Raw genomic sequence first — 21397 nt, 5'->3', positions numbered from 1 at the left:
CCAAGACTTTCTCACCAGTTTTCCATGATTTTCATCGTCAACGTCAACATCTTAAAGAGAATTGCCTTCTCCCCCTATAAGTCTATCAATCCCTTTTATCCATCACCAGTTTTTCTCATGCTTGTGAGATACTCAGCACTTTCAATTGAACAGTATACCAAAACTTTAAGGAATAGTTTATATTGTCAAAGATCTTTCCTGTTACGGTTTTATATATTACTTGACACACATAAACTAGCAACGAGGCACGTGCTTTGCAGGTCAAGAGGGCACAGTTACTCTCGTTAATTCTTTATATTTTGAAATCTAACATTCTTTGGTCGGATTGTATTAGATGGCAGGTGCAATTTGGAAGGCCGTGGATAAGATGCTGCAAATCATTGTGAACATCATTGCGAAGGTTATATCCATGGTTCGCGGTCGCGTTGCGGTCGCGGTTGTTCCACATCCGTCACGGTATATCGATTAAATATCGGGTGATACGCGAGTTAAAGTATATAAAACTTTCAAAAATTCTAAAAAAAATTATTAAAAATAAAAAATAATATAAGCAATACAACTATCAAATTAAATTTGATAAAAAACCTAAGTTAACATAGATACCATGTAAGTCTTTAAAAAAAATGACGTAGTTCTAATTAATAAACAAAAGATGTTGAAAAAAATCCAGTTCATTTGTTGTTAACTAATCCAATTTAATATTTGTTGGACTATTCTAATCTCTTGTTCCTTTGGTGTCAGGGGGGTTGAAATGTTGAATGAATGGAAACGTGAATGCATTCAAAAAACAGAGGAATGAAGTTTTAGGTATCCCCCTTTGACCAAGAAATGTTTGTTCGGGTTAGAGAGAAAGTTGGAAAGGACGTGAGATAGAATCTGGTAGCCTTTGAGCTGTAATTTAGCTGTAATTTTTTCTTTTTCTTTTTTTGTTGTTGGGTGTTTATCTCTCTCTCTCTCCTCACTCCATTCTATCCTCTCACATTCCCACGTACACAACCCACACTGCCTCCCATAATCCCTAGAAAACGTTTCCATTCCACCGCCTTCCCCACTTTATTTCTCTGTCTCTCTCTTCTCAAGCTCCACCACCATTACCAGTTTACCACCACCCACAAAAATCTCCAAAAGGGAAAATCGTCCAAAACATCCATCACATTTTGTAAAATGACTTTTTTCGTCCCTGACTTTTAAAAGTGTAATTTTATGTCTCTTACATATTCACATCGGTCAAATTTAGTCCCTAACTAGGTTTCCAATCTTTTTTTGGCCGGAATCCATCACGTGCAAGGCACGTGATCATTTTTGAAGGGTAAATTTGTCAAATTATATTTTACATAATATGATCTATAGTCCTCCACATTTTATAAAATAATTTTTTCCGTCCCTCACATTTTATAAAATGATTTTTTCATCCCTTACATTTCACAAAATGAATTTCTTCATCCCTTACATTTCAAAAAATGAATATTTCCATCCCTCACTAATTATGTATGTGAGGGAAACCCTAAAAAAAATGTGTGTGAATACATTTTGTTTAAACACATGTATATGTCTATTTGATTTTGCTTAATAATACAAATAGCATAAATATATGTATGTGTCTATTTGATTTCACTTAACAATACGAATACCATATATTATACGCGATCATTTGATTTCATCTGGTATTAGCCAGTAAATAATCTTGCATTCATTGTCAAGTTGGCAAATAAAGCTATTTTCGGTCAAAATACAATAAGAATATGCAAATTAAGGTTCTATTGGTAAATATTAGTCATAATCACACAAAAAGAGAAGATAGCCCACAAGTTGGGCCCAATTACATACATGTGTTTATGCTATTATTATTAAGCAAAATCAAATAGACATATACATGTGTTTAAAAAAATGTATTCACACACATAATTAGTGAGAAATGAAAAATTCATTTTTGAAATGTGAGGGATGGAGAAATTCATTTTGTGAAATGTGAGGGATGAAAAAAATCATTTTATAAAATGTGAGGGACGAAAAAAATTATTTTATAAAATGTGAAGGACTATAGATCAGATTGTGTAAAATATAATTTGACAAATTTACCCTTCAAAAATGATCACGTGCCTTGCACATGATGGATTCCGGCCAAAAAATGATCGGAAATCTAGTTAGGGACTAAATTTGTCCGATATGAATATGTAAGGGATATAAAATTACACTTTTAAAAGTGAGGGACGAAAAAAGTTATTTTACAAAATGTGAGGGACGTTTTGGATGATTTTCCCTCTCCAAAACCCCGAATCCCACAAAATTTTTACAGATTCATCTTTCCACCGCCTCCCCCCCTTTATTTCTCTCTGTCTCTCTCTTCTCAAGATCCACCACCATTACCAGTTTACCACCACCTACAAAAATTTCCAAAACCCCGAATCCCACAAAATTTTTACAGATTCATCTTACTTCCAAATTTGCTCCAATTCTTCTTGTTGTACTCCCAATCTGAAGATTATGATCAATCCCAACGAAATTACGAGTCTTACAATCACAACCCTCAAGAAACCTCAACTAATTATGATGGGTTGCACTAGCAGAAGTGATGGAATGAGGATGGCAACCGGTGGGAGAAAGAAGAAATCATGTGGGTGATTTTGTTGTCTGACTCGCGAGTTGACTCGGCCAAACTCGGTAAGTTTTACTGATTTCTTATTGATTTGAGTTGACTCGGTAAATATCGACCGAGTCAATCCGAGTCAACTCGGATTCCGGTGAAACGGCGATGCGGGGGTCGGTATCGTACCGGTGAGTCCCGTTCCGGTTATGACTCGGCCGAGTCAACTCAGACTCGGCCGATTTGGCGAACCATGCTTATATCCGAAGTGGCAAGACTGCTTGGCAAGTTTAAAGAGAAGGTAGAGGACATAGCGGTTGAAAGGGCTGCAGATGTATCGGTGGATACGGGGACAAGTTACTTGGGTTGGAGATCAGACATGCAATTGCTGGCTAGGAATTTGAAGGCGTTGAGCAGCAGAGCATCTGACTTAGAGGAGACAGTGGAAAGAGCTGAGCTATCAGGACGACAGAAGAGGAAATCAGAGGTGAAGAATTGGTTGGAGGATGTTGGAAAATTAGAGAATGATTTCATTGCATTGCAGAGAAGGGTACAACAGGAGAAGTTTTGGAAACTTTTCTTGGTTGGAGGCCATGTGAGAAAGATGCAAGATCAGGTGGTCCAATTTACTGAGCAAAGCCGGCATTTTGACGGGCTTTTGCTGGAAAATCAGCAGAATTTGGAGAACCACAGTTGATGATAAAATTGATTAGACAGCATTATTAGGATGGGATTGATCTCCTTCGGGATCTTTTTTTCTCCCTTTTTTTAAATTTTTTTATTACTCTGTATTCTGTAAGACTCTAAGTGGTTGAGCCAGAGGGAAGAGAATTAAAAATAAAATTGAGGTGAAATCTAAGGCCTGAGATTGAAAGAAATAGTGAACTTCATTTACGCAAATCTTTTTAGTCTTTTGATTGACAGTATAAATGCTAATTGCTTTCCCTTTTCTTTTCTCATGGTCTAATACATAGTCTGGTAGTAATAACAAATAAATATATAGTAAAACATAAGTACTTCACTAAGATTTTGTGGATACTAGATAAATATGCACCTCTATCTGTGTAGTAGTTTGAAAGGCTGCACACGGTCCTCTTGAGGAGTAAATTCCCAAGAGTATGATCTTTTAAAGGAAATTTACAAAGAGTGGTAGTTTTCATACAAAAGATGAAAAACGTATTCACTAAGGGTCTGTTTGGTTGGAAGTAAAATGTTTTCCTTGGGAAAATATTTTCCGTGGAAGTAATTTTTCATAAAAATCATTTCCCTTTCATCATTTTCAGGTGTTTGGTTAGTTTATTGAAAATATTTTCTTACTTCATTTTTCTGGTGTTTGTTTAACTTTTGAAATATTTTCACTTTTATCTCTATCTTTACTTTCTACACATTATAACTACATACTTCTTTCCATGCAAAATAAGAAAATTTATCTCATTGTTTAACTTTAAAAAATCTTGGAGAAATGTATATATGAATAAAAAATATCTCCTAAAGCAATAAACAAATTGCTGGCTATTTAGTGTCAAAAATCAATCATATGCAATGCTTATTGTGACATATATCTTGCACTCTCACTGCTGAAAGTTTCTCTAGAAAAGAATGTTTCTATTATACATAATTAATTACTAGCATAGGATGAGCAGGATGGGTTTTTTTTTTATTTTGAATATACTAGGCGGGGGGTTGGGTTGGGTTGGATGGTACGGGGGAGGGAGTGTAAGGAAGAAGTCTTGGATTCGAATCCTCCTGTTTACACTAAAAAAAAAAAAGAACATACTACAAGATGTTTTCAGTAAATTTGGAACATACTACAGGCGGGATGCATGCATTTCGGAAAACAACTTTAGTAAGTTTGGAAGGGAAGTTGTTTTCCATAAGATGAGTGAAAATATTTTACATAGGAAAATGTTTTCAGTAACTTTTGTGCAACCAAACACGAGAAATTAGGAAAATATTTTCCTGGAAAACATTTTCACCCGAAACAAACGGACCCTAAATATAATATTTCTTAAAAATTGCATTCACTAAATATAATATGTTTCTTAAAAAAAAAATTTTTATTTGTCTAGGCATTTATTGCTCAAAAGTTGTATTCACTGAATAGCTTTTTCAAAAAACGCTTTAACTTATGTACTAATAACCATACTAGAGTAATTGGGAAAAATCCACACTATGCTGTAGAAAATGAGGCAAATTACCAATTAAACTAACTTAATGTTAACGTACTAGAAAATGAGGCAAGAATGGTTGCTGGTGACAACCGTTCCCAACTTTTAAATATCATATTGTGGCTAAAAAAGAAATTTAGAATGTACGTTCCAAATAGCACCATATAACGTTAACACAATTGACATATACTTTTCATTATAAATGGAAATGGTACTAAGTGCCACGCATCCTCATGCAGAGAAGGCGTGACTCAAATGCATTTTTAAAATTTAAACAGTTCAGCAACAAAACGATTTTTCCCTTCTTTTTTCGTTTTCATTTTCCCCCGACTCCTCAACTTTAGCTTTAGCACGAAGGAGGGTGGAAGGTGAAAAGAGCATTTGTTGTTGTTTCAATTTTAAACACTTCGGCATGCTTTACTAGTTCCACCTTTTTTACATTGACCGACTTTAGCAAAGTCTTGAATCATAATTTCATAAATTGAACAATGTGGTTCCTGCTGAGAAGCTACACGGATGGATGAAAAGGACTAGCTGGATATATATAATTTCGCTCATAAAACTTACCCAAAGAAAGATATGCATGTTTACAAACTTTCGACTGATTCCTTCATAATGAGTCTGATTTCCAAAACCTTCCCCGTGATCTCCCAATTTTTACTCTCTCTCACCAATGTGGATCATGTTCTCATTCATTCGTGCCTCTACATGAAAAGGTATTGAAAACTAGCCCACAAAGTAGAAGCCAGAAAGGGAAGTATTGGCGGATTTGGCAGCTTATCATCTTTCTCAACATCTTCCAGTCGAAGCATACAAATAAGGGCTGAGATTTTTGTTTTCCAACATTTCAAGGTAACCAAAAATTGGTTAGCATTTTTTCTTTATCTTTTTTTTTTCTGGCTTTTTGTTCATTTTGTCTCGTCTTATTGCTTTTATTTTTGTTGCATACTTGCTTACTATTGAAAAATCATTTTGTGTATATTGTTGCATGAACAGTTGGGAATTAAGGACATCTGAAATTGCATAAAAAGAAGTATGTGGTCAGTTGCATATCATTGACTTAAAAGAAAGTCTCGTTTACTTGCTTTTTGCAATTTTTACTTGTCATCACATAAATTGTTAATATCACTTAAGCTGTTGGCTTATGGAATCAAAGATTGGCTTTTGTTATTGCACTGCAGAACTGAAAATTTCAAAAGAATTCATACGTGTTTACTGTTTGAAATGATAATCAGAGTTGTTAATGCCAAGAGGTGGCTCAACCTTTTTTTTTTAATAATAGCTTTTCATTAATTAGCATCTAAGTTGGACTAAAAGAGAGAACTCTCATATACTTACATCAGTTATATTAACGAAACTATACACTCCGTTACAAAAATGAAGAAACTTGTACCAGTGAAATAAAAAAAAAAAAAAAAAACTAGCTAAAACAAGATTGAAAGAATCAGGTACTCCATTTTAAGCTGCAAAGCAAGGGTCCAATTCTCCTTGATTAAAGGGACCTTGGTCCAAGAGGTAGTGATCATCCGTACAGCATCAACCGCAAGGTGAACTATAGCTACTGAAGTTAGCTTGTAATATTTTGAAATAGGGTAAATTACTTGTTATCCGCTGTGAATTTACCTAATGCCAGATGGTCCCGTAAGGTTTTAAAATAGTCACATAACTCCCTGTAAATTTATGTAAAATGAAAAATTGATGAAATGCATCATTAGTTATGGCGTTTATACCAAGTGCGCTTTAAAGGCGCATGTGATAAAGTATTAATATCCATGTAATTCCCTTATGATTTATATAAATAATCACTTTACCCTCTTGTGATTTTTGTATTTATCCATGTAATCTTCCTATACTTTTATATAAGGTAGTTAAGTTGTTGATTGATTTAACATTTAAGTAAGGGCACTATTAATATTTTAACTAACGACGTCACATAGGTTATTTTTCATCAAATTTTTACTTTACACAAAATCATAAGAGGTTAAGTATTCATTTTAAAATATTAGTGGGTCATGTAACAATAGATGAAATCGCAGAAAGTTACATGTAATTTATCCTTTGAAATATCTCCCAGTTCCTTGCCTGTCATATGTAGTAAATTGATTTGGAGCAAGTAAGACCGGGAGTTTGATATAATTGTGCAGTTATTGTACATTTTACATCAAGTAAAAAATGAAGCCTCTTCTACCAGTAGCAACTTTTTTTGGTGATAATTGTTTGTTTCTTTAGCTAGGTTTTGGTGGCGTGATGCCAAAATTTTTGGATGCCATTGACCTCAAAGTTTTTTTTTTTTTTTTTTTTTGGCAAGTAGTAAATCAATCAGATAGGAAAATCTAGTGCTTGGCATGTAGAAAAGGACACTCTGCTTTTGCAACAGAGACGTGCCATTCAGATAATAAGTGTACATTACCCAAATTATTGCAGTCCAATCCCATGAAATTATTGGCATGTTATAGATGAATGCACATCCTATAGCTGACAAGAAATAAATTGATTCTTGTTTACAGTTTAATTGTGAATTTGGAATCAAATAAAGCTACATTTCCATTATGCACTAAAAAATATAAAGTGCCAAAAGGGCAGATCAAGGAATAGGGACTCTCCTTTTCTTACCAAAAAGTTAAAGAAGAAAAAAAAAAAAGGAGTAGGGACTAGTATTCAAAAGTATTTTTGTCAGATATCTTCCAAAAAGACTTTCTTGCTGTTCACTGGAAACTTTCCACCTCCTCTCCTCGTCCAATTAACAAATTGATAACTGTTCATTTACAACAAGAAGTGAAGCTATGCTTCTTAATCAGGAGAATATAATATAGATAAAATAATATGATTATATATATCTATATATATATATATATATATATGATTATAGATAACATAGACAGATATCCTTTTACCAAATAAATAAAAAGAAAGCAAAAGGTAATTAGAAAGAAAGATTACATTTTGTTTTACCAAAATTTCATATTATATGGAGAAATGAATTCACAAAGATCAAAATAATTTTTAAACTTTATTTCATGTTGAATTATTGGTTCAAAATTCAAAAAAAATAATTAGTAAATTTATTATCAGCATTGCATACATACAAATAAAGTCAAATAAAAAAATAAAAATAGAGGTGGACCACCCATGCGTGCACGTGCAGGGGTTGCTGGGTGGAGGCGGACGGAGCTTTTGGGAGACTGGCGAGGGACAAGGGGGAAGGCTCCCAAGCCCACTAGTTGCCTTCCCTAGATAATTTCATTTCCAAAATTTGAAAAGCCTGCCTGCAACTTCCTGGATTTTTCCTCTGGACAATTCGTCAACATCAATGGCCAAGTCTTTTCCCTTTCGGCGGTGATAGCTTTTAAATTTTAATTGTCCATGCTATGATGAAAAGTGAAAAGCAAATCATCTGCAACATCTATGCACTACCACAGCTCCTTCTAAGCACCCACTCGAACGACTAAACTAGCTGTTCATCCTGCAAAGAATCTTTGCTTCCCCCTTAGACTAATTGATCTTTTTTTTTTCTTGATCGGATACGATAGCTCCCTACACTATGGGGAGGGGAGAGCCTGAAGAGGTCCTGTAGTAACCCGTAGGTCCTTAGACTAATTGATCTTATGTTGTTAGAAGGCTCATTCCAACTAAATTTTGAAACATTTGTTCACTAACTAAACCCAAGAAAAGCCCTTTCAAAGTTTTATATGAAAATGAAAAAACAATCCTGACAGAATTTGCTTTCTCATGCCTCATGCTTATGTCTTAAAGTTTTTTTTATTAAGTTGTGATCACTTTGATTTTTCTACCGATCAATTTGTCTAGAATTATATAAGATGCATGGGTAATTTCTATTCGAACAGTTTTCTAACAAAATATAGTATACGATTAAAAGATGCTGTCAATTAATTACTTGGCATGAGTGCTGAATCAATATGCATGAAAATTAAATAGTCATGTAATTTTTCTTATAATTAAAGCACAATATCTTAAAATTTCTCATAGCTTGGAAATAGTTTTTAAGAAATCGTATTGCATAAGCCAAAGGATAAAAACACATATACATACTACGGTTAATGGATGGTATTTAAGTTAAATTTGTCTCTATCCTAATATTTAGTATACGTAGTAGACATTCTTTGAAGAGAGTGTACACTACTCAATAGATAGTAGGGACAGTTTCAGAAACATCCCCTGAAGTGTCTGGTAATTTCACTAACATTCCCTGAAGTTTGTAAAATTACACAAATCTCCCATGAGGTTAAGGCCAATCAAAAAAAGGAACATTAGAAAAGTACTTTAAGGAGAGAAATGAACCTTTTATTCCATAAATACCCATTATGCATGTATATAAGTTGTATTAGTAAAAAAAATAAAAAATATTTAAAAGTTAAAAACAATTAATACATATATATTACCACTCAAAAAGTTCACATTTAATAAATTAGACAATACAAATAAGCAACAAAACTACACTAATGAAACATGTCCTCCTCCTCCTACTCCTTCTACTTTTTTGAAAAAAAAAATATTTAGGAAAAATGTGTTTGAAAATGTGCTTGAGCCATTTTTATCCTAACATATTTTAGGGTACACTCCTATTGCCTATTCTGTTTAGATCTTTAATTTGATGAACTCAAAATTAAAAAAAATGAAAAAAAAAATTTGCACAAGTTATCTAACTCAAAGGTTTTTGTGCATAGTTTTTCTTTTTAGGTTTTCGTGCATAGTTTTTCTTTTCGTTTTTTTTTTTTGGGATAAACAAAGAACATGCATTTTCCTGATGAATTTTTTTTAACACATGAATCATGCACTTAAAAAAAATAGTTAGCTGCATCAAGTGGGTTAAATTTACGCCAACAAACTGATTATGGTTCTTCGAGATATTTTGTACATGTGATGTGGGCTTAGACCTTAGTTTTTGCCTAAAAATTTATGCCAACTCTTCTTCAGAATCCCATAAAGTTCGGAATTAAATATTACACAGGAAAAGTATTTCGGAATTAAATATTACAGAAGAAGAGTATTTCGACGAACTCAATGTTTACAAAGATAAACGAGAAATGGAGATTGGGTGTGGGATAATGAGAATCCGTAAGGTAATGTATAGAAGTGTTCGGTAAAATTATTGAAACTCCAAAATTTGTGGGTTTAGATATTCTATGATCAATTTAGTGCTTCAAAAATTTGTTCTTCTTAGTTTTTCAAAATCAATCTTCAGAATTTTTTGTCATTTCTCCAATTATTGAATGAACTATTGTACTTTTGTCAGTCAGAAGAATCCTAGATTAGCTTATTGCCAAAACAATTATTAAATTGAGTGACAAACATTTTCTTTTTCTGGTTATTAATATTTACTAAACAATGACCTACCCACAGAAAAAGAAAAAAAAAACCTAAACAATGTGTAGACTAAGTTCAGTTTCATGGTAACTTTGATGTTTTCTTCAATTTTAATTTTCATATTTGCTTCAATTTGCCTTCTGCACCTAAGTTTGATATATTTTTGCATTCTAGATGATACAAGTATTTGGGAAAGCTTTGGTAGAAAAGACGGCAGAGTTGATTGTAGTAGATTACATGGGAAGGAGCGACATGGACAACATGCAATCGCTGAAAAGGAAATGGCAAGAATTGTGCTGCAAAGCATCTGACGTAGAAGAAGAAGTGAAGGGAGAAGAAATGTCAGGTAAAAAGAAAAGGAAACGTGAAGTTGATGGTTGGTTGAAGGACGTTAAAAAATTAAGTCCTGAAATTGATGCATTGGAAAGAAGAGGATCATCTTGGAGGCTTCCACTAAAGGAGGATCCTGTAGGAAAGCTGCAGCTTCAGGTGGAAGAACTTATTCAGCAGAGCCACCATTTCAATGGGCTTGTGCTCGATACTTATGACAAAATTGGGGAGCCATGCCTGCCAACCAAATTGTTTGGAGTAAAGTTCGAGGAAGCTTTGCAGAGAATTTGGCCATGCTTGGTGACCGATGATATATCAAGCATTGGGATTTATGGTATGGGCGGAGTTGGTAAGACCACACTGGCGAGGCACATTGAGTACCATCTTTTAGAAAAGAACAATTATCGGGTGCTTTGGGTTACAGTATCTCAAGAAAATTTCAGTATCACCAGTTTGCAGGATAAGATTGCCAATGTCTTAGGCATTACTCTATCAAGTAGGGACGAGGAAGACGCCAGGGCAAGAATATTGCGTGACGCATTCAGGAAAATGAAGAGATTATTAGTGCTCATATTGGATGATGTTTGGGAAGAATTTTGTTTAGACAGGGTAGGGATTCCTCTTCATCCAAACAAGTGCAGATTGATTTTGACTACACGCTCACTGGAAGTGTGCAACAGGATACAATGTCAAAGAAAGTTTGATTTGCAAACTTTGGACAAAGACGAAGCTTGGGATTTGTTCAAGTATAGACTTGGCAGCGAGACCTTGCTTCAAGGAGATTTGGACAATATTGCCAAGTCCATAGTGGAAGAGTGTGGTGGTTTGCCTCTTGGTATTATCACAGTGGCTGGAAGCATGAGAGGTGTGAGCGATATTTGTGAGTGGAGAAATGCATTGGAACAATTGAAAACATGTTCAATAGGGTATGATGAGATGGAACGAGACGTGTTTCCCATTCTGGAATGGAGTTTCAATCGCCTGAACAAATGTGAAAAGAATTGCTTCTTGTATTGCTGTCTTTATCCGGAAGATCGGAAAATACAAAGAGAGGAACTAATAGACTGATGTCAAAACGGGGCTCAACGTCAAAAGCATTCGATCAAGGTCAAACGATATTAAACAAACTGATAAGAGTTTGCTTGCTGGAAAAAACTAGAGATTCTGAAGGGGATGACTGTGTGAAGATGCATGATTTGGTCAGAGACATGGCATTAAGGATCACGCATGGAAACTCCAAACCAGAGAGCAGCAGAGATGATGTACCACGATTCTTGGTGAAAAGCTTAGGACAGGAAGATTCACAAGCAACAACACTGGAACGAGAAAAGTGGACAGAAGATCTCCGTGCAGTTTCCTTCCATTCACAAACTTTAAAAGGAATAAAAATTCCACCAGCCTGGTCACCAAATTGTCCTAAGCTCTCAACCTTGCTTCTTTCTCGGGTTTCCATAAAAGAAATCCCAGATTCATTCTTTCGGCACATGTGTGGACTTAAAGTTTTGAATCTATCTCAGTGCTACAATATAACAGAACTGCCTAATTTTGTTTCAGACTTGGTGAATCTCACTGCTCTGATTTTGGAGGGTTGTGGAGGCCTCCGATTTGTGCCACCACTGGGAAAGCTCAAGCAATTGAGGGATTTGGATCTATCCAGAACTGAGATTGAGGATTTACCTGAAGGCTGGGAGTCACTGGTCAACCTCGAAAGTCTTAACTTGCGTGAGTGTTGGGCTGTAAGACGAAAGATAATACCAAAAGGGACATTTTCCCAATTGCACCGTCTTCAATGGCTATTATTGCCATATGGTAGGGTACAAGTTATGGATTTAGAAGTGTTGAACCAATTAGAAGTTTTTATAGGATGTTTGCCTTTTACGGACTTTTATAAAATTACTCGGTGGCCAAAATACTATAATGTTTATATCAATAACATCTTAACTGAGGATCCGTTTTATGACGGGGACAGTGATTGTGAGGACCAGGAGAAACAACTGTATTTCCATCAGTTTAAGCTTGGTAGAGGATGGAACTATCTGCCAGATGACATGAAAAGTTTGACAATCGAGGATTGTGAGGGCATGGTCATTAGGTGCTTGTCAGATGCTTTTAGGAATTTTACAAATTTAAGCCACTTATCTAAATTGGTTATTGAGGATTTGATTGGAATAGAGTTCCTCTGGCAATTGTCCTTCGCTTCTCCACGTGATCAGTTGGAAGTCTCGTCTTTTAGTCCACTCCGTGATCTCCAAGTGCTAAGCCTCAACAGGTTGCCAAATCTGGTTGGTCTATTTTACGGAGACTCAGAACCATATTTGCTTCCAGCTAGCACCTTTTCTTCCCTTAAAGAATTGTGGATTTCTAGATGTCACAACATGAAGCAGCTATTCACACTGCAGTTGCTGCAGAACCTTCAAAATCTTGAAATATTAGGAGTTGAAGATTGTGAAGGACTGGAGGAGATAGCAGCAGATGGCTTCCAATTGACTTCAAGTGGAGCCACCGCAACAGTCATCCTTCCAAAATTAAAGTTTTTGAATCTGTGTTGGCTGCCACAATTGAATAATATTTGCAAGGCAGCCTTGATCTGCAATTCAATCTATCAGATTGAAATATCCGGTTGTCCAAAGGCAAAGAGGCTGCCTTTGTTTCTTCCTACCATCAACGGACTACCATCTCTTCCTAGCACTCTTCATAAAATCAAGGGAGATAAAGAGTGGTGGGAATCGTTAGAGTGGGAAAATCCTTGTGCCAAAAATGCCCTTGACCCATATTTTACCACGCAGTAGCGGATCCCATTTCTTTGATGAAGACCACCTGTTTGATCAAAATCCTGACGGATTCTCATGTACGTGTTTTCTTCCCTTCCTTAAATGTTACCAACTATCCCCTTTCTTTGAGCTTTCTTCCCCAAAATGATCTGCTTCTCCACTAGCATAGAATTTGCTATTGTGTAGGAATCGAGATTAACATTTTTTGTAATGAGCTCAAGGTTTTTTTTTTTTAACTTTCTTGAGGTGCAGAATTGCTAACACCTTTTGAGCTCAAGGTACATTAGTTTCTTTTTCTTTTTTCTGCATATAATCTACTGCATACAGCTTTTAAATTTTTTTCTTATTTCTGTAAATTTAAATATTTTATTTTCTCTCTTTCCTTCTTCTTGTTTGTTTGTTATTTTCCTTTTTTCATTTCCCGCTGTTGAAAGTTGTCTTGTTTTTCCCCTTCTCTTAAGAGGCTTTCTAGATAAAGTTAAAGGGTATATATGTTTGCATATGTTTAAATTCGAAATTTCATATTGAGAGCCACAATAAGTTGGAAGGAAGTAGAATTACAACGTAATTTCCATGATTGTACTTGCGTTAGTATCATGGATGACTTTGCTTTGTGTTTCTGACTATACTGATCAAGTGTTGTTTGCCAATATTTCTCAGGTTACCAGGTAGCCACAAAATTGCTGCTGCAAGAGAGTTGATGTTGCAAAAACAAGTGTTAAATGAAGCTTTGTCCACCAACGCCAAATTTCTTTCAGTACATGCTTCTTCTTTAGCTATATTACAGTTGCTGTTTTTCATCATGTGTAGCTTTCTATTCCTACCTAGATGATGTTTTTTTTATACAGGGCTGGCCTCAGTTTGAGGACAACAAACCACATTTGCAAGATATGGAGCTAGGGAAGACCAGCAATCTTTAGCCAATGTTGTGCACTCAATATAATTTCAGTCGAGGAAAAGTTCAACATACAATGCCCTGAAAAATCAAACACACAATCAATCAGCCATTGATAACAACCTCTTACCTAGGTGAACATGAAGACTAAAGCAACTTGAAGACTAGAATGATTTTTTTGGATGAATGAATGTCATTGAAACTCGGCTCTTCTTCTGCTATTCCATCCTTGTACATCAAATTTTCGTCAATCACAAGACTTGATACAATCAGTTCAGATGCCACTCTGTTACAGAAATCTAATGTTTTATGTAACAGTGCACAAGCCCTATGATATTGCTAAGAAATGGTAAAACCTCACCTTCATGAAATACCACTTATTCTTAGTTTGAATTTTATTTCAGGTTTCTAAGGTGGCAGGGATATGTTGAACTGAAATTCCATGACTGGTGGGCTATCTTGGTCAAAAAGAGGGCCTTGTTAACTGAGAACTGGAGTCGCCAGCCATTTTTCTTACTAACTACTTTTATTGTAGTCTTTACTATACTAAAAGCGGGAGTTCGGATTGCTACAGTAAAATTGGGCTGGTTATAGTGCGATTTGTGTGAGCTTGTGGGGCGGTTTGGTCTTTTGCCATTCAGTGGTGTTCGCTTTGCTGGAAATTCACTTCTGTCAGCGTGGCTCTCTTGCATGGAAACATTTCCTCTTGGTCAGCAATTTCCTCTTCATGTGATTAGCATTAGCCTTAGTGGTGCTTCATTTTTCGATAATGCCATTTGTTGTTTCTCTCTTACTTAGGACACCGGAAGATGCATGCTATATTATTGTGGTTCCTTTGTAATTTATTTGTTCTTTGTACCTTTTTTGTTTGAGTCATTGTTGGCCCTTGTGATCCGGAGAGATGGGCCACCTTAGCTATTTACAAGTATTAGTTTAGCTTTAGGTGTTTGCCATATTTTCCAATCATGCCATTTATTTTTCCCTAAATTTAACATGTATGTTATATTTGCTTGGTTGTTTTGTAATTTTGTTATTTTTTGACCCTAATTTTTGTTGACTTATTGTTCTCTTTTGTGGACAACACACATAGTTTTTGAACTTTTACAATGGTCCCAATTTTTTCTTTCAAGTATGAAAAAATAATTCTATAAATACATATTTTCTAATTTTAAACACAAGTTTGTCACCCCATTTGTAAAATTAATCCATCCTTTATTTCTTAGCATTTTATTTCAATCTATCCGTAAACACAAGTCGATTTGCAATTCACCATTTAATGATTCCAACTATCTCTTGATTTTGAATGCCACTTTTATTAAAAAAGAAAAAGAAACAGAGAAACTCACCTATTTTAGCACATGATTTAAGAATACAAAATAACCTATAATTTTGCAGCTTATGATATAGATTACAACAAAAAAAAATATCAACCAAGTTACCAAAAAAATCATCAAATGAGTTAGAATTATAGATCCAAAGAACCTAGAAAATAGAATGGAAAAATTTTTAACTCAAGAAATCGTTGGATATTGTATATATCTAAGCCATTATCTTAGTGAAAATTCAAAGAGTTTCTTCCATGCTTCTCGTACTCACCACATAAAGTGCTACCTCCTATACAAATTATCAAAACCAAAATCATTAAAATCTCCAAAAATAAACAAAGAATAGACAACCAAAAAAAGGGAAGAAAGAAAGAAAAATAAGAAAATATGTATATTTACCCCTGCAAGTTGAAGTCGTTCAATATTGAGAGTCTGAGACTCATTTTCAATAGATGATGTCTTGTCCAAAAAAACCATTGTTGCTCCCTTCATTCTTGAACACTTTTAATCTATCAATCAAACAATCATTTGAATTGCAACAAAAAAAAAGGATCCAATATGAAATCTTGATTAGGAGAAATGATAGTATATATAAACCGAGCTCATGGTGGGATAGAGTTGAATAAAAATTATATGTCATGCATCCAGACCTATTAATGTAAAAGAAAAAAGCCATTGAATATACAAAAAAAATTAATTTAATTTTACATTGGTCTAAAAATATTTTTAAATATGTTTGAAAGCTCATTCAAGTATAGCAAACAATAGAAAATGATAAACCCATTTTATAATTGTAAGCATTATTTAGTGGTTAATGCTACATTAAAAAAGTTAGATAACCATGCCTTATAATTCTACCTAATTTTAGTCATTACTTACTGATAAATGCTACATTAAGAATGTTAAATTACCTAATTTCAAGGTCTTATTTAGCAGTGCAATTAGGAAAAAATACACACTTACACACATGACGACTGTTAGATCGTTGATAATTTATTGTAGATATGAAATACTAAATATATCAATACTAATATATCGTATTGATATCTCACATTAAGTCAATTAGTAGTCCAAGTCCAGTAGGTACAAAAATCTCTTCAACTTCATAAATAAATTGAGTAAACGAATAACGACAATAACCAATTTACTTAAAGTTAAATTCTCCATAGTTACTAGCACCCATCATGTATTTAATGTATAACTATTTTATATCAATTCACTTGTCTTCATTTGAACTTGTTTAACACAGACTCAGGGCATCCTCACGCATCGCGTGAGGCTGAAAAAACTAGTAAGAGTTAAAATACATGACTAATACATTCAAGAACTAAAATCCTTGTATTGAAGCAGAGAACTATAAACCACGTAAAGAAAAAGTGAACATTTTTGTGCCTGAAAACTTTGGCAAGCCGTTATATTTATATACATATATAGCTCCAGGGACGGGCTAGGCCTCGCCAGTGAATTTCGAAATTGTGCAATTTTCCCTGAATAAGTTGACATTTTGAGTTATTCACATAGTGTTTCTGTTATAATATTTCATTTTTCTAGTTCCAATGAAAAGTACAAAGTTGCTTACCTCCCAAAATCATATTTGAGGCAAAATAATTACCCGCTCTAATTGCTTACAGCAATATAGAATGTCCTGTAATAATGAGAAAATGTCTCACAGTTTCTACATTACAGACATGTTGAGATAAATGGTAAAAGTAAAAAAAATAATAAAAAGAGTCGGTAAATATCAAATTTTAAAAAGAATAAATTGTTTATGTATTATTATTATATATATGAGCTGATGTAGATGCATGGCACTTAATCTAGTTTCAAATTTGAAATTCAGTTTTTGTATACATGACCTACAACTATATTTGCTAGTGTAAAAAATTCTCTATAGGACATGAAAACTTAATTTAAAAAAAAATTCAAACAATCATTATCTCAATGTGATTGAAACAAAGCAAAAGATAGTCTACCTCTTGTTTTTTTTAATATATATTCCCACATTATGTATACTTTATCATATGGACTCTCGTATTTTCTCAATCACTTTTTGTACCTGAACCGTTCTAGCAATGAGATTTCCCATCCTTCGCAGTTAAACACAACTCACAAAAAGTGGCAAATGGCAATTATAAGCAAGTGTGATCACTTTACTGCGAAGTATGGTCAGATGATACTCACGTGCTGATTAACTCGGATTTGAACTATATGACATTAAGGCATTAGAGGAAATTGAACTGTATGACACACAATGATGGAGCCAAGAGGGGCAGAGGGGGCCATGGCCCTCTAAGTTTTTGAAAATTTTAATTCATAATATGTAAATATGTGTGTAAAATAAAATTGGTCTCCCCTAAATTTTTACAATTTTAGTTTATATTATGAGAGTTGATATATATATATATATATATATGAATTAGTCATCTTTGAATTAATTTTTTTCTTCAAAAAAAGTTATTTAATTTTTGTTGTACTAATTATTTAACTTTCAAAAATTAAACATATAATTTGATGTTCCATAGTAAATTAGTCCAATGTGATGTATTCGAATAAAAAGACCCAATTCATAATTGTTAATGGGCTAAAACAAAAATAATTATCTGAATTGCTTGTTTTGAGCATTGCTTTAGATCCTAGAAATAGATTTATGCTGTTCAAGATTGATGATATTTGTAAACTTGCATAGAAGTTCTATCCAAATGATTTTATGGAACAAGAACTAGTACGTCTAATAATAGAACTTCAACATTTTGAGCTCGACATTCCAAATCATCCTGAATTGCAAGAATTATCTGGTATTCATGAGTTATGTCAAGGTTTGGTGAAGACAAGAAAATCAGTGATATATCCTCTTATTGACAAATTGATTAGATTTGTTCTTACTCTTCCTGTATCAACTGCAACTACAGAGCGGGCATTTTCAATTATGAAAATAATCAAGACAAAGCTCCAAAACAAGATGGAAGCTAATTTCTTGAATGATTGTCTAACTGTATATATAGAAAAAGAAGTTGTTGAAAAATTTAGCAGTGATTCAATCATAGATGAATTTAGTTCTATAAAAAAGCGTAGAGCTCAATTTACTTCTAAGAAAAGATGTTGAGATTTCAAAGTATGTTAACATAACTTTTATCTTTTTTCAATTGAACATAGTTACATTTATATTACATGGTTATATATATATATATATATATATATATATATATATTGCATAGGTGACATATTGGAGAGCATCTTCTCATAATGTGCAAATTAGATGGTTTGTGATGTTATAAGATATTTAATCAAAGGTTATCTTTTTTGTTAATTTTTGTTATGACTGTACCGCATATTTATGAATAGACATACCTTTATAATTAAATTTAATATTTGATATTTTTAGATGTCATATATTTAAACAGAAGAAAATTATTTTGAACATAATATATTCAGATAATTTTATTAGGAAAAAATTTTGGCCCCAAAAAAAAAAAAAATCTTGGCTCCGTCACTGATGACACTGCTAGAAATGCAAACAACCTTTAAATTAAACAAAAACATTTCCCTTTTTTTTCACTTTTTAATGTTTAACATTTATCTTCATGTTTAGGATGCATAAAATTAGATGGTTGCTTGTAATTTCGACCCAGCCCTAAAAAGGAAAGAAGGTTTGCTTGTGTTTTAGTTTTTCCACATCCTTTTTTTTTTATTTTTTACTCTTAAAGATTTGATGACTTGATCAAAAAACAAAAGTCAACAACAATTTGTCTACCAATAGACATAAAAATTACAGAAACCCAACTTATCGAGCAAAATGACAGTGTCAAAATGGCACAAATTGGAATCATACTTAATTAAGTGAAATATTCAAGCTTGGTAGATTTTAGGGAAATCCCAAGTACTGAAGGCGTGGTCTTAGCCTCTGGGTTCTTGTGTTCTAAGGATACCCCTTTGGTGGGACAACATAACTAAGCCTCTCACTTAATGGCTTTTCTTATGGCTAGTTCGGGATTTTGGAGGAGGCATGCCTTTCTTTCAATTGGGAGCTCAGAAAATTAAGGTAATTTGGAATGATTGTAGTGTTACATGTAAAATTACATGAAAAAAGAGTGAGAAAAAGATGCCAAATTACAGATCATAAATCCTTTGTCCTACTTTCTATGTCAATTTCTATTTTTTTCCACATAACTTATGAATATACGACATGCTTTATACAAAGTGTTGCATGTAAAATTATATGACAAAATAATTAGATGTACATTGTGATAGAAAGTGAGATGGTAAGTCTCGAATCCAAACTGCTCTTTGAATCCTAAAGAGAAAAACTATGAATGGAAATAAGTAAAATGTCGTCATATTTTTTGTCTTATATTACTAAGCAAGGCAAAGAGGTCATGCACTGAAAATTGGTTTTTCCTTTTCCTCTAATTAATTATTGGGTTTGACTAATAGGTACCTCAAGTGTTAATTTTGGAAAAAGTATAATTGATTTGGTAAGAGCCCCATTGACAGGTACAATAAATATCGGTATGCCCGTTCATGTGTTAAATTATACATGATATAAATCCATATTTATTTACGACTCAACACTTTTCTCTCATTAGCCCGGAAACTAGGCTTAACCTCCAGAGGAAAATCTTAAACCCTTTATCCGAAATGAATGTAGTAAGTTCCTGGACTTTTTTTTTTTTTAAATAAATAATGACATTAAATTATAAAACCAGGTTTACACGAGTAGACTAGAGTCTAACATATGGAATTGCTAGCCTATCTAGCCTTACAAGAGCTTTAACCCGACATGGAAGTTCCCCTTCGCCGTTGAAGACCGAGTCACAAGTCAATTGCGCCGAAGCAAGCGCATCGGCAACCATGTTTGCTTGTCGATAAACATGTCCTAGTGACCCTCCAAGCTCGTGAAGCAGAAAACGGATCTTCTGGAGGACGTTGCAAAACGGCCAACTAGCTGGCACACCCAAGGCGATCAGTCGAACGAGAGCTGCAGAGTCAGATTCTGCCCTTACACCTGCTATTGCCCGATCCTGGCTGTATACTAGTCCCGACAACAGCGCCAGTGCCTCAGCATGAAGCACCCTGACTTCCCCAAATTCCTTGTAAAAAGCAAATATCACTCTCCCCTCGTTGGACCGGACCACCCCTCCCCCAAACGCCCCCAAAGATGTGACACTCGCATCCGTGTTCAGTTTTAGACCCTGCTCTGGTGGCCGGGACCAAGCAACCAGCATTGGCTGGCGGCACACCCCCACTCTTCTCCTTCCCCTTGCCCAGATACAATCCTCGTCACCCTGAAAAGAGCGCCCTAGCTTCTGCGCCTCCCCCAAAAATTCCATGAGATTCCCAACCTCCCAAATAATATGTTCCGCTCGCATCCTTGAACCCTCAAACCTCGCCTGATTCCTAGAACGCCATATGAACCATAGGGCGGCCATCGGGACCAGTACTCGTATATGATTCGCCTTGACCATTCGATGCGAAAGAAACCATCCTACCAACAGGGAGGAGACGCCATGAGCCCCCCTCCACGAGGTACCAAACTGCTGTCCAAAATGCCCCCAGATACTCACGGCCACTGGCCCAGTCACGAACAAATGCTCCACTGTTTCTCGCGCCCATCCGCAGCAAGGGCACATAGACCCGAGATGGACCCCCTTCCGCTGCAGTTGGTCATCCAGGGGAACCCACCTCCTCACTAAGGGCCAAACAAAGAAAGAAATCTGTATCGGCAGCGCTGGACTCCAAATGAATTGACTTACCAAAGACACATGCTGTTTTTGTCGGAGACCCTCCAGCGCCGTCGAAACCGAAAAGTTGCCAGAAGGAGATCCCTCCCAGATCATTTGATCCTTGAGAGACGGATAAACTTGAAGTTTTAGAATCCGTGATACATAGCAGTCAGGCAGCCAGCTCCGGAGCCGAGCAACGTCCCATCCGTTCTGCAACAATAGCTCCCCGACTAATACAACTGACGCCTGGGGCTTATCCAGGAGCTGAGCCAGCGGCAG

General features: G+C 34.9%; 3 protein-coding genes across 4 annotated transcripts; all 3 read left to right on the top strand.

Annotated features, from left to right (window-relative positions):
- The first annotated feature begins 199 nt into the window (after window positions 1–199).
- On the top strand, window positions 200–3457 carry LOC113770837. The gene is made up of 2 exons (XM_027315434.1): window positions 200–405; window positions 2846–3457. Exons 1-2 carry the CDS (start codon window positions 335–337, stop codon window positions 3279–3281), a joined length of 507 nt encoding a protein of 168 aa, XP_027171235.1. The 5' UTR covers window positions 200–334; the 3' UTR covers window positions 3282–3457.
- A 6340-nt stretch (window positions 3458–9797) lies between these two features.
- On the top strand, window positions 9798–11475 carry LOC113771627 (disease resistance protein RFL1-like). The gene is made up of 2 exons (XM_027316200.1): window positions 9798–9833; window positions 10252–11475. Exons 1-2 carry the CDS (start codon window positions 9798–9800, stop codon window positions 11473–11475), a joined length of 1260 nt encoding a protein of 419 aa, XP_027172001.1.
- A 274-nt stretch (window positions 11476–11749) lies between these two features.
- On the top strand, window positions 11750–14814 carry LOC113772286 (disease resistance protein At4g27190-like). 2 transcript variants are annotated; one of them, XM_027316871.1, is made up of 4 exons: window positions 11750–13255; window positions 13839–13935; window positions 14027–14207; window positions 14478–14814. In XM_027316871.1, the coding sequence occupies exon 1, from the start codon at window positions 11892–11894 to the stop codon at window positions 13194–13196; it is 1305 nt and encodes a 434-aa protein (XP_027172672.1). In that variant the 5' UTR covers window positions 11750–11891; the 3' UTR covers window positions 13197–13255; window positions 13839–13935; window positions 14027–14207; window positions 14478–14814. The 2 variants fall into 2 exon arrangements, with proteins under 2 accessions (XP_027172672.1, XP_027172671.1); XM_027316870.1 differs by having other exon boundaries at window positions 14027–14814.
- The last annotated feature ends 6583 nt before the right edge of the window (window positions 14815–21397 follow it).

Source organism: Coffea eugenioides, chromosome 5, assembly GCF_003713205.1.
Source record: "Coffea eugenioides isolate CCC68of chromosome 5, Ceug_1.0, whole genome shotgun sequence".
NCBI lineage: Eukaryota > Viridiplantae > Streptophyta > Magnoliopsida > Gentianales > Rubiaceae > Coffea > Coffea eugenioides.
The sequence above is the reverse complement of the archived record's forward strand: the minus strand, read 5'-3'. Positions and strand labels throughout refer to the sequence as shown.